The following is a 12,807-nucleotide window of genomic DNA, read 5'->3' on the forward strand; positions in this document are numbered from 1 at the left end:
AGGGCCCCACCCACCCGAGCGCAGCGGGCGAACTGAGGGAGCGGCGCACGCGGAGAGAGAGCCGAGGGGTTCCGGAAAGTGCCGAGCGATTCCGGAAAGAGCCGAGACATCGGGCGGGGTGCGGGAGGGCGACGCCGGGGTGGGCGCAGGGCGTTTGTGTCCCCCCCCCCTCCTCAGCAGTGGCCATTGCCTCACCGCCCCACGGTGACCAGCCTCGGACACGAAAAAAATACAGTATTACATTGGGAATGAGTTAAAATGTCCGTGCAGCATGGCGGGAGCTGGGTTTTCCGCCCTCTTCTCCTCAGGCAGGGTCAGCTTCGGGCTCTAGAAAGGCAGAGGATGGGTGACAGGTTTTACAATTTAAATGAAGAGGCCAGACCCAAAGCGGCAGCCTCCTTACTTTTACATCATTAAAAATATATATGGGTAAGGCTGTCCTTTTGAAGCAGTGTGCAATGTCACAATCACAAAGAAGCCTGGCAAGGACAGAGCATCAAACGGCTGCAAACGCTTGTCAAGAGAAATCTATTTTTGAAAAGCCGATGCATAAATTCAAAGGAAAATGAGACTTCAGTATTAACTAGACACTTAAAATAGATACAGCAAAGAAATTCTACTCTATTATCTCTTTTTTTTTTTTAATAGGCCTGGTAAGGCATCAAGAACTTTATAGGATCAAAGTAGAGAGTGGGTTTGAGTGATTTTTGAGTTATTAACACTCTCTTTTATAAACAAGTACTTAAATGGCAAAAGCACACTTGCCGCCGTGGCATTGCATCGCAACCCGTGGGACTGCCTGGAACTATTGTCTCCAAGGAAGAGTATGACTCACGGCAATTTTAATGCATCTCGTCCCGAATGCACAGTATTTTCACATCTGAGATGCTCTCCTTTGTCGTATTTGCCACAAATATGCATATGAAAATAACCGTGAATACATGCATAAGACAAAATAACAAAAACCAGAACGGCATAATCCAAGTCAACTGTCAGTTCAGGCAGTAGATGCAACCTTAAGCTATGTCTAAAAATAAATATCCATTTATTATGATTCTTTTGAAGTACACTCATTATTCAATTAAAAATTCTTATTGGTGTTTTTTAAATAGTATATAAGTATCTGTATGCCCTTTATTGAGGCAGAAAAGAATACCATGTTTGTTATTTATAAAAATACAGACTTACATTCCCCACGCCCCAAATGTTAGAAAACTCTCATACCTGTCAGCAAAAAAGAAGCAAGCTCTTGTATCTTGTATATACCATCAAATCACTCCTGTTTTGGCACAGGCAGACAGTTGTTTCTAGCAGACAGTACCAATTACTATCTTAGCTAAGTGAGCCTCCAACATGAACTGCAGATATGCAAGATGCAATTAAAACATTTCCACTCAGTAAACAAAAACCTGAACATTTTCAAGTACACTAATGAAAGTTGTATTACATCAGTGTTATCTGGTAAAAGGATACCGGAGGGAGATTTCCAGCATCCCAGAACAATCACAAGTACACCAGTATAAAGAATTCCAGAGTCAGTTTACAAAATATATACATCAAATACGAATGTAATTTATTTACCAGTCAATTTTAAAGCCAAGCTTAAGGGCTTTAAAGCCCTGAATTCCAAAGCACATGCTACAACCTTTTCTCAGAATTCTAAAGAGCTATATAAAAGTCAAATTCAGGTTCTCATACAGCCTTAACTCCACTGTCTACAGCTTCAAATTACGACGCCTCTAGGAACAGCAAAAAATGATCTGGTAAAAATAATTTTAACTTGCAACAGCGTATTGCAAAAATAACACACTACCTTCTAGAACTCATAGGCAAATTTTCTCATCTTAGAGACCACCACAATAGTCCAAGGACAGCAAGCACACCATAAATCAGACAAATCCGCCATTGATCTCCCATACCATCCTGTATTCACCAATAGCTGTAGATTTTCTTGACCATCCCTCTTCTCTATAGAAAACAAACTGCATCAGCTTCAGATTATAAAGAAAAAAATCAAACTTTAATATTAATTTAAACAGATTTCTAGAATGAACTATTCTCAGAATAATCCACCATTGGTACAAAAGTATTACAGTACTTGATACACAAAATACCATAACATTTATACGGAAGAAATCCATTTACATAAAAAGTGCCCTTATAAAATGCACGTTAGGAAACCCAAGCATACCATTTCCCCTCAAATGATGGCAAACATCAGCAAAAGTGCTAGAATGAATGCACCATTCTGCCACCGTTGGTTTTGGGTTTGGGTTTTTTTTTTAATACGAAAATGGATTATTAACTTCCATCTATCTGATGGATAATGGACACAGAATTTCTGTAGTTTCAGGAACTCTGCTCTTCCCCCATGAAGTTACTATTATCCATGCAAACCTTTTAAAGCAGTGAGTCCACCTCTCTTAAATGGAGAGTACTGCCTCTTGGAGCGAAGTGACATTCAACAGAGGTTAAGTGTCAACACTGCTAGGCCAAATGCCTTTAGCAAGCTCACTGTAGTTGTAACATGTTGAGACAAACAGGATGCAAGTACGTCAGAACAATTAAAATTGAATTATAAAAGGCAGATGTAATAAATACAAAAATAAAGTTCTAGCGTTAAGTTTCTGAGACTGATTACTCATGTTAAGACTTCATAAAGCTGTGAGGTATTTCCACTTCCATGAACAAAACGGCACTGTGCAAATTTTCAATCCAAGTCTTTATCTCTGAAAACCAGAGGTCATCAGGATACTATATTGAAAACATCTTCCGTGTGTTTAAACATATGAAGAAGTCTTCAGTTTTCCTTAATTTACTACACAAAATCTTATAGAAATCCAAAGCAAATAACTTCCATTTACTTGCAACAAATTAAACACCAGTTTGTCCTGCCCAACATAAATCTTGATGACTTAAGCATTAACAGGTTGATGGAATATCTTCTCCTCATTCCTCTATATACAAAATAGATCTACTTTGCCTTTACACGTAAACAGGAAGCCAGGTCTGAAAGCACTGACATCCAGGGGGAAAGAAATGTAAACCAATTTATGATCTCCAAAAGGAAGACTGCAGAGCGCCCTTTGGTAATGGAATTTCCTTCTGCTGTAGACATTCCTAGTGGAGAGAGAAAGACAAAGAAATGTGTATCTTAATTTGCCATCTCTTCCCAGGGATTTTGATGGCTCTTACTGCATACATTCAAAGCATTGCTAATAAAATGTACCAAAATTAATTTTGAAATGAAAGTACAAACTCTGAAGCTATCATATTATAATACCATAATCTAAGTCAACATTCACAAAACAATTTAAATAATCAAGTATTTTACAGTTTTGCAAGCTTAAAAAAAATATGCAGAATACAATGTTAAACAAATGCTACAGAAAGCATCTCAAAGTGTAAATTTCCTCATGTATCTAATCAGGACAACAGATAAAAACAAGCAAACCACTGATAAAAAAAATAGCGGTTACAGAAGTGACTCAGCAGAATCCTCCTCAACCTGTACATCTCCTCTCACTGCAGCTAGTCTCACTGAACTTCTTTAATAACCAATAAGACATTTGCACTGAGAAAAATTAGATTGTGAGGTAAGAAAGAAGTGAGATGTTTGACATCACAACTATCATTAAGGTAATTCAATAACTGAAAAGTTACAAAAGATGGATTACATCACAGTGACAGGTCTGGACTATCAAGTATGCTGCAAGCAGCACCAGCCTCATTATCAAAATGATGCATATATCAAATGAAGGAAAAAAAAAAAAAACAAACCAAAACACTTGAAAACTGAAAAAAAAAACCCAAAAACTGCTTTACCTCCAAGAATTGCTTGAAACGCATTAAAGAGCCCATCTGTCCAGAGCTGGTAATTGCTTCAATTCTGCAGAAATAACAGCATGTTTCAAAATCTACTTAGAAAGTTGGGTTTGAATTACAAGTGGGTGTGGGGGTGAATAGCAGAGATTGGAAATGATAGACGAGTCATTTAAGAGCAAACACGAAGCAAAAAACAAGATTATTTCACATTCCTAACCACAGATGTCATACCTTGGGAAATAGTCTTCTCGGATAAGCAACATCATTTTCCAAAATTGAACCTGATACTGTTTCATGAGGGCGTTGCCACACACCTATGGTACAGAAATCCACAAAGACCAGATTCCAGAACTGGGTTTCAGACTAGCATGACAATTTCAGTGAACCTGTTAGATATCAACCATTTAATATTTTATCCAGAAATTTAAATAAATATACCTACACCTACAAGAAAAAAAGCAAATCCCTGAAATGCCATTACTGCTAGCACAGCGACCTTTTTTTCTTGTTGACTTGTGGTGGCCATCAATACCAATTTTACGTTATTCTTATTCTCTCACCCCCATCTCCTTCCAAAAATAACAGCCTCCCCTAATACCATTTGCTAAGGGCATATTGTGGTCATTTCCTCACCTCGGCTACTGCAGTGCGAATTCATCAGCTTTCCTCATACAGTCAGTTTACAGGACAAACATTCCTGACTTCACTGCTACCAACAGAATCCCCATGGTATAATTCACTTTGTACTTCGCTTTCCCATTTCTACTTTTAAAGTTCTTTAGAAGGCATTTGATAAGCATAGAAGCTGCTTGTGTTCAACAGTTTTTGTCTCCCTTGACTACAGCCTTGAACTCTGGCTCTTATTTAGCATAGCCCTATATCCTAAGAGATAAGATTAATATACATCAGGGTCTGTCCTTTGCAACGTGAAAAACCCATCCTGTTTTATGAAGTAATTCAGCTGGAAAGGCCACAGGACCTCACTGCATTGTACACACTGATGCCAAGTACTCAGCAGACCTTATTCTTACAGGACAATGCAACTATTTTTAAAATACGAGGAACCTTAAATGGAACCAAGTGCAACAACAGAAGTTGCATATATAAAAACTTCTGGTTTTAAATCTTTCGGCTTCAAAGGTGTATTTGCAAGAATGTGGAAATATTCACATTCCTTTCTGAAGGAAGTTAAGTTAAAAAACCCCCTGCTGTTAAAAATCACAATGAACCTCACCTCAGCAATCCTTTCAGAAACTAAAACGTCACCAATTTAAATCTCTTTAATCATTAGTAATCCACATCACTTACCTCCAGAAAATCAAAAAGAAGTGTAGCTGTCACATCTGCCAGGGGCTCCATATTCAACATCTGAGCAAGCCAGCGCCATCCATAGTTCAGTCCATGAGGATGTGTCTATGAAGCAACAAAAAAAGCTACCCACCACTTGTTTTATGATTTGCAAAACCCTATTATTAAAATGGGCAGTTTTCCGATCTACTTTCTTCTTGGTAATGTTACTTTACAATAGCCTAACATAAAACTTGATCGTTATGAAAATATAAAGAAAGGGTTGTCAGGCTCTGGAATGGGCTGCCCAGGGAGGTGGTAGAGTCCTCATCCCTGGAGGTATTTAAAAGAAGGACAGATGAGGTGCTTAGGGACATGGTTTAGCGGTGGGATGGCAGGGTTAGGTTAAAGGTTGGGCTCTATGATCTCAAAGGTCTTTTCCAACCAAAGTGATTCTATGATTGTAAAGGTCTACACAACAAATTACTTTGCATTGCTTTGTTGATTATGGTTATGACCATCTCCCTTGAAATATATTATGAGCTGGTTTAATTTCAGCACACCTTAACTACAAATCAAGTTTACAATACATTTAACTGACTCTTAAGATAGTAACATGGTTCTAATTATAATGCCATACAGGCATACCCCCTGTTTGTTTCCATAAGGCCACCGGAGTTGAATGATAGCAGCATAAAGACGAATCATTCCTGACATCCGTTTAAGAAAATGATCTTGCTCTTCTATCTTAGAATCCTTAACTTGATATCCAAGCATCCTAAGTATGAGACGACATTCCAGTATTAGTACAGCAAAACACATTCACTTGAGTCCTTGCAGTTCTCAGCTTACTTTAAATCAACTGTACTGAGAATAGGGATACGCCAAAACTATAAAAGAATTATTGCAAAGGCTGATCATTACCCTCTGGATCCTACGTTCCACTATTTTACACCATATGCAGAACATTTGGAACATTTAGGTTCTGTACTGGATATTTCAACGTGAATCAAGCTGTGGCTATCAACTGGCCTTTGAGAAGGACGAGGAAGAAGGAAAAGAACACTTCCAAAGCTAAAGGACACAGCATCCTCCAGGGAAACAGGGTGGGGGAGCTGCGCTCTTGTGAGTGAGGAGTGAATCTCCAGAGTCCAGCACATCACAGTGCCTGTGTAGTCAGAGACAGGGAAAACTGGAGTTCACTCAGAAGAATACAGACTTCACCCCTTGCATGGCTCATGCTGAAGAAGTCCAGCAATGAATTTACCTCTGATACTCTTCCATAGAAGTCCCCTCTTTCAATGCAGGGTAAAATGGCACAGAATAGGGGCACTTTTTGTGCAGATGAGCTAAAAAGAGGTCTCCAACTCGAGGGTGCATTTCCCAGATTCCTGAGGCCACCACAGCAATTGGGAAAGCTGCATCACGGTGAGAAGCTACTTCTTCTTCTCCTTGATTCTGGAGAGGGGAGAGGAAAGTCAGTACCCACCCCTTTAAGCCATTTCTCAGACCAAAAAAATGCCTCTTTTTTGTGTAACTAGCCTCTACTAAGGATCCTAATGTTTCCATGGCTATGTAGCCAATAGCTGATAAAGCCCTATGTCCTCAGCTCTCGCAGAGGATGACAATAAACTTTGGCTCAGGACTGGGAAAAAGGGTTAGCAAATACAGGCACAAAGTGCAAGGCTGCACAGGTATTTTCACTCCAAGCTATCATTTTCAGATATTTACAAATCAGTCAGAGTTTTACTCCATGGGCTAATTTTTGCATAGATGTATCACAGTAGGGACAAAATAGAAGTTTCAAACAGACCGAATTTAGCAAATAAAGACTAGAAAAAAATACTGCTAACTTCAAAAATCAACTAATGCTAACCACACAGCAGGGACAGAAATTTGCCTCTCGGCCCTTAGCTCTCCCCCCACCTCCCCCACTTCTGCCAGGATGTAAGGTTTTGAGCATATATACAGTTTTGTGATAGAACATATATTAACTATCAACCAGTTTTCCACTAACACCGTACCTAACTAGTTCAGAATATGTAATGTGTAAGCCTGGAATTTAAAATAGTTCTTACTCCTACAAGAGATAAAATAAGGGAGTGGAAGGAAAGACAAACTAAGTTCTTTCACTTCTTTTTTTATCCAAAGAGCACTTTCTCTAATCAATATGAACATTAATACATGTAAGCTAAACACCTAGTAATTTTGTTCTTTGTAGCTGAAGACAGGACAGAGTCCAAAAGAACTCCTTAAAGCGCTAGCTACCTTTGCCATCCCAATAAAAAGAACATTTCCTCACCACAAATTTCTCCGCAAGTTTGTAATAAACAAAATCCAGACCCTGTGGATGCTGAGTCACCGATACAGTTCGCCCTCCGCTCTGAACAGACTTTCCAGAGAGCAGGTTATTGATCTTGTCAAATATCTCTCTCAGCTGAGAGCCTGCAAATGTATAAGGAACGTATGGAGACAAAAGATTAAACAGCAGACAACTCTTAACCAGACCACATCAACTTAGGAAAAAATAGACCTACATCCTGAAGGGCAAGGCATCTTAAACTGCACATTTGCTACATCTGATTAAAGAAACTTAATGACAATGAAGAAAGATGCTTCCAAGGGAAGCACAGAACTTCAAAACATAAGCAAAGTCTGTGCTGCAAAGACTTGGACTGTATGCATATCAGCTTTCTGATGTAGGGATAATTACAGAAACATCGGATATGTTGTCCCCTACTAAAATCTTTACAGCAAAAGGCACTTGGATTGGGTTCTTGGCATTTTCCTGACCTGCTATTCTAGAGATCTGGCTCACAGGGATCGTAGCTGCTTTTTGCAAGTCTGTTTTTATCTTCTTAACCTGCAGAACAAACAAACAAACAACTTTAAATACCTTTGCAGACAAGTAAACTACCATGATAGTTTGGATAAGCAGACTGTTAACAGAGGCTGCTAAGTTAGAATTCTATTTATTTTAAATGAAAGCTGTCCTATTTCCCCCAGAAATGAAGATAATCACTCTTCAGCAGTACTAATCATTTGTTCATACCTCATTGTTGTCTTTGCAGTTGCTGATTCCACTGAAAGAAGCAACGCACTGCTCAGCAGCATCTTGAAGCTGCTGGTACCACTGCATGGTACTTTCATCTGCCTTAACTTGAAGTCCTGGTATTTAAAAAAAAAAAAAAAGCAGAAGAATAAGAAAGACCCAAAACTCCAGAAAAACCTTAAGAAAACTTTAAAAAAACAATTCCAAGGAACTAACAACTGCATGAGAGCTTTTTTTACCCAGAATTTAGTTTAGAAAGTTACGTTTATAAATCAACTACAAGTTTGCAAACTATACAGGAGTCCTACTTTTTCAGCTTAGTAGTACGCAGGATATCTGGACTTAACTTACTCTCAAGAAGGAAGCCATTTCAGTGGTCTACCCTTGTATGTTTTGTCATATCATGCATGACCCATCTACACACACAAGGTGGCACAATGTTACTCTCTAATATTCCAATATATGGCATACTGTCTAGGAAAAGCAGCTTTTGCTCCAGTTACAGTCAATTTATGCTGCATCAGTCTGACTTCAAAAGTTTTCTCCCAGCAGTCCTATACCCATTTTGCTAGTTGTGCTAACAGGAAAGGCTACAAGAAGGTATGCCATCACAACAATAAGATTCCAAAGTAGTGTTTAGCCTAACAGTAAGGACGAAAAGGAGGGGAGAGGAAAAAAAAAAAAAAAAAAAAAAAAAAAAAGCCTAACCAACCTTCCTTCTGCTGCTTTCCACCTGACCGCTGTGCAGGTGCAGGAGTCTGAGCCTTCATCTGCTCTTTTTTCAGTAACTCCTTCTGCTTCTGTCTCTCTTCCTCTTCATCTCTCCTCCTTTTTTCTTCCACAGCTGCAGCGATTTCTTGCTGCATGCTGGATATCAACCCTCGCATCTCCTGCAGTGCTCGTTCAGTATTAGCCACATCTACTTGAGTAGGTAAACCTCTCTGTCAAGAAACAGAGGAGGTAATATAACATTAATCTTTTGTTCCACTATCTGTAGACCAACGGCAAGAGCAAAAAGAGGCTTTGAAGCATTAGCCTTCAGATAATCTGGGAGCCAACTACACATTTTATCCTCTTCAGTGAACATATCTTTCTCTCCTTTATTTGTACATAACACTGGTCACAACACTTGTAGATAATGTTAGTCCATGACTAGATCTCGTAAGATCTTGGATAACAAAAATTAATAACACACTCTGACAAGTAAAAGGGAGCCCCAGTGCAAAGCCCAGACAGCTTCCTCTACAGAAAGCCAGCTGTGACAAGCTGGAACAGAGAATTAGCCTTATCAGAGTGTTTTATTTTGCAAGGTTTGTATCCCACCTTCACATAGAGAAAAAATTTTTCAAGGAAACCTAGCTACTGCAAAAAGGCTTATGAGTATACAAGAATCATAATGCATTCAGTATTTCACAATTTATGAACCACTTCGCTTCCATGGTTGTCCAAAAAGGAATTTTACAGCATCAAGTTTACAGTATTTTAATATTTAATCTTTCTCCTGTAGAAATCCTCATGCATTTTTATAAGCCATTTTCAAGAGAACAGCTAAAGTGCCATAGAAAAGAATTCTCCTTTTAAATTAGATGTTTTATAGGACGAATATCTAAAATCATTTCTGTGATGTCTTATTTAACGGCCTCATAACAAGCTGCCTTTGAAGACAATACAGGAAGCTTTATAAAGGAATGACAACCAAAGTTAAGAACAACTCTAGAACCTCTACCTCACTTGTGGTGCGGATGAGTCCTGACACCAGCCCACAGATCTGGTTGCCACGATTACTGTACGCAGAAAGATCGATTCTTGGCAAGTCTTTGTGTCTATAATTGGGATCAATCTGCTGGTTAAGCTGCAGCACTTCTTCCTGGATGGAATAAAGGCGACGCAGTCTTTCCTGGCCCTCTTCCTTACGCAAACGTTCCAGCTCTTCCTGACGCTGCCTCTGCTGCTCTGCCTCGCGCAGCTTTAGGTTTAGTACCTGTGGAGAAAAAGACACAAGAGACACAGAATACTTAAATAACTCCAGGTTTACAAGTCCTTCCTGGTCTGATGACTCTAGCTTTACAGCAGGTCCTTCCTTCTCCCACAACACATGTGCCTTTACTGCATTTCCACAATGCAGCAGGTGTCTTAAGACAGCACCAGAAAATGTATTCTCACTCCAGGGGTGCCATGTAAACACAAATAAAGCAATTGGTCTTTCCAGTTCCCACCAAACGTTTATGAAAGACAACTTGTACAAGTCTCAGACCTTTGCTCTGTGTCGGTGTTCTTCCTTCAACTTCTCTTGCTGTCCCTGAGCCTCCTTTGAGCTACAATACACATAAAGACAGAAAAACTGTATTCAAGACATGCACAAGACAAAATACAAAAACCACGCAGCAAGTTACTTTAAAAATAAGCCAAGCTAAAGGAACTTTAACTGTCACAAATACAGTATTTTTCTAACCATTGAAAACTGAACAGTAGCCAGAGATCTACTCTGAAAGACAATTACAGGAGAGTTAATGTAAGAAAAGCAGCAGGGGAGATTTTCAAGCACAAGTGACTGAATAGTATATAATTACCAGGAACAAGAATTAATCCTCACTTTGATTAAATGCTATAATATTTTAAGGATACCAAATATCAGAGCTAATCTCACCTCTTCTCCATTACTTCTTGCAAATCTTGGAATTCCTGATGCTGTTTTAGCTCCTTGAGTTCATCAAAGCGCTTCAGTTGTTCACTTGCCAGGTCATACACTGCCCTCACCATCTGCTCTTGCTGCTCCTGCCGTTGCCTTAGCCCCTCCTGCAGATTGCAGAGGTGCCAGAAGCACCACAATGTAGCAATCACCAGCATTTGGACAGAAGAAAATACAAATTAAATTGCTTGAAGTGGGCCAACACAGTCTATTTGGGATTATCCTAAACCTTACTCTCTAAGGTTTACAATAACTTACTGGCCAGCTACTTTTACCAGAGCATTGTTACACCTGGTTATGTGGCTCTCCTGTGATTCACATACACCCTCAAGGGGGTTTTTTTGTTGTTGTTGTTTTGGCAGGGTTTTTTTACCTTTCCTTTCAACCTGTGCATCTCTTCATACATCCGAATGCAGCCTTCGACTTCTGTAACTTTAGATGCCAGAACTGCTGGAAAGACTTCCTGCTCCATTTCCAGCAGATTAAGATCTTCATTTCCCTGCGTGGACAGCATATGAGCAAAATCAGTGACTGAATACGGTATCAGCAATTCATGGAGGAAACCAGGTAAATCAAGTCTCCTAAACTGCACATTATTTGTAGAGAAATGGACAAAGGAGTCAAGTAACGCGCTACATTTTTTAGAGTAGTTATATACCCCATTAGTGTAGCCTCACTATTTTGAGTATCCTCCAGCACACATATGAGGTTGGGATAATTACTTTTCTCAATCACTCAAATTGGGAGCAGAGACACCAAGAGCCTATAGGACATTCACAAAGGCTAATTGTCACCTAGAGAGGCTAGGCAGACTCCCCCGCGTTCTCTTTGCATTCCGTGGAGATGTTATACTAGAAGCAGTCAAGACAGGTTTATGCTTTGAGTTGTTCTTCAGGAGAAGTCTTCGAGTCTCTCTTATAACATTTATCAGATCTTGCTGCTTCGTTAAGCTGCTTTCCTCATAATATATTTCTGAAGACTAAATGGGGCCAAGATGATGCAACACTTTGCTGCTCAGTGTCATGGTTACGTGGTGAAGTCACCATTTAACACATAGCAATGGACACTTGGGTTTTTTTTTCAGGTGCTTCATCAGCTTCATTACCTCCACAACTCAGCTGCTCACTGCCCACCTTCCTACACTTTTGCCTTGTAAAGGAGAGCCATAACATATCTAAGTCATTTAAAGCCTCCAGAGAACCCAAGAGAGTTACTCACGGACTCTTACAACAGTTACGGTAAAAAATAGAGTTTGCTTTTGTCCTACTGTGAAACATTATTCCATGAAAATATTATTAATATCAATTTTATCATGACCTGCTCATCCCACAAAAAGTTGAAACTAAGCACATTTTCTATTTTTCCAGTTGAAACTAAGCACATTTTCTATTTTTCCAGTTGAAACTAAGCACATTTTTCTCAGTTCAACAGAGCACAAACCAACCTTTATCAGACAATTTACGGCAGCAAGTTAGCACATTCTTTTCTCAAAGCTGCTCACATATGGGTTATAATCAGAGAGCTACCTTTGTTTCATTTGGCTCTACAGATGAAAGTGGTGAAGAGCCCTGGCGGCTACCAGACGTGATCTTCTCCAGAGAAGATGACTGGTTTGTGAGGGGAGTGGATTCCTTAGGTGTTGAACTTCCGGAGGGTGCGATTTCCTGGGCTGACTGCCCAATCACTCTGTCTAGGACCCAGCCAGAATAAGGGGACAGCACAAGAGGAGACATACATCCTTCCAAGATATCCTAGAGAGAAAACATTTCCTGTAAGCCTGAAGAATATCAAGAAAGCAACAAAATATTAACAAATACACATGGAAACATTTGCACAGGTCAGCAAGTGCTTTATAGCCACGGCTCAACAGCCATACACCCATTTCTTCTGCTGTCTTTTCAAGACGTTTTCCAGGCTCCCCTACTGTTGCAGGACAGCAGGACGGCCACACCCG

The 12,807-nt window shown here is 39.6% G+C and overlaps 1 protein-coding gene across 1 annotated transcript; it reads right to left on the reverse strand.

Annotated features, from left to right (window-relative positions):
• Positions 1-2,267: 2,267 nt before the first annotated feature.
• Positions 2,268-12,602, reverse strand: GLE1 (GLE1 RNA export mediator). Its single transcript, XM_035890402.1, has 15 exons — positions 12,380-12,602; positions 11,227-11,352; positions 10,812-10,960; positions 10,419-10,479; positions 9,891-10,145; positions 8,877-9,105; positions 8,165-8,280; positions 7,906-7,975; positions 7,415-7,557; positions 6,380-6,570; positions 5,761-5,890; positions 5,134-5,238; positions 4,057-4,139; positions 3,826-3,889; positions 2,268-3,120 (listed from the first exon to the last, which is right to left on the reverse strand). The coding sequence occupies exons 1-15, from the start codon at positions 12,584-12,586 to the stop codon at positions 3,052-3,054; spliced, it is 1,998 nt and encodes a 665-aa protein (XP_035746295.1). The 5' UTR covers positions 12,587-12,602; the 3' UTR covers positions 2,268-3,051.
• Positions 12,603-12,807: the final 205 nt, after the last annotated feature.

This window comes from Egretta garzetta, unplaced genomic scaffold (genome assembly GCF_000687185.1).
Source record: "Egretta garzetta isolate BGI_Z169 unplaced genomic scaffold, ASM68718v1 scaffold190, whole genome shotgun sequence".
Classification (NCBI taxonomy): domain Eukaryota; kingdom Metazoa; phylum Chordata; class Aves; order Pelecaniformes; family Ardeidae; genus Egretta; species Egretta garzetta.

Excerpts from the sequence above, each read along its gene's own strand:
- GLE1 (XM_035890402.1), bottom strand. The coding sequence starts at position 12,586 with ATGTCTCCTCTTGTGCTGTCCCCTTATTCTGGCTGGGTCCTAGACAGA. Across the intron at positions 10,961-11,226 it reads TGCACAGGTTGAAAGGAAAG|GAGGGGCTAAGGCAACGGCA; the intron begins GTAAAAAAACCC and ends TGCAATCTGCAG. Across the intron at positions 7,976-8,164 it reads ACTGCAAAGACAACAATGAG|GTTAAGAAGATAAAAACAGA; the intron begins GTATGAACAAAT and ends TTTGTTCTGCAG.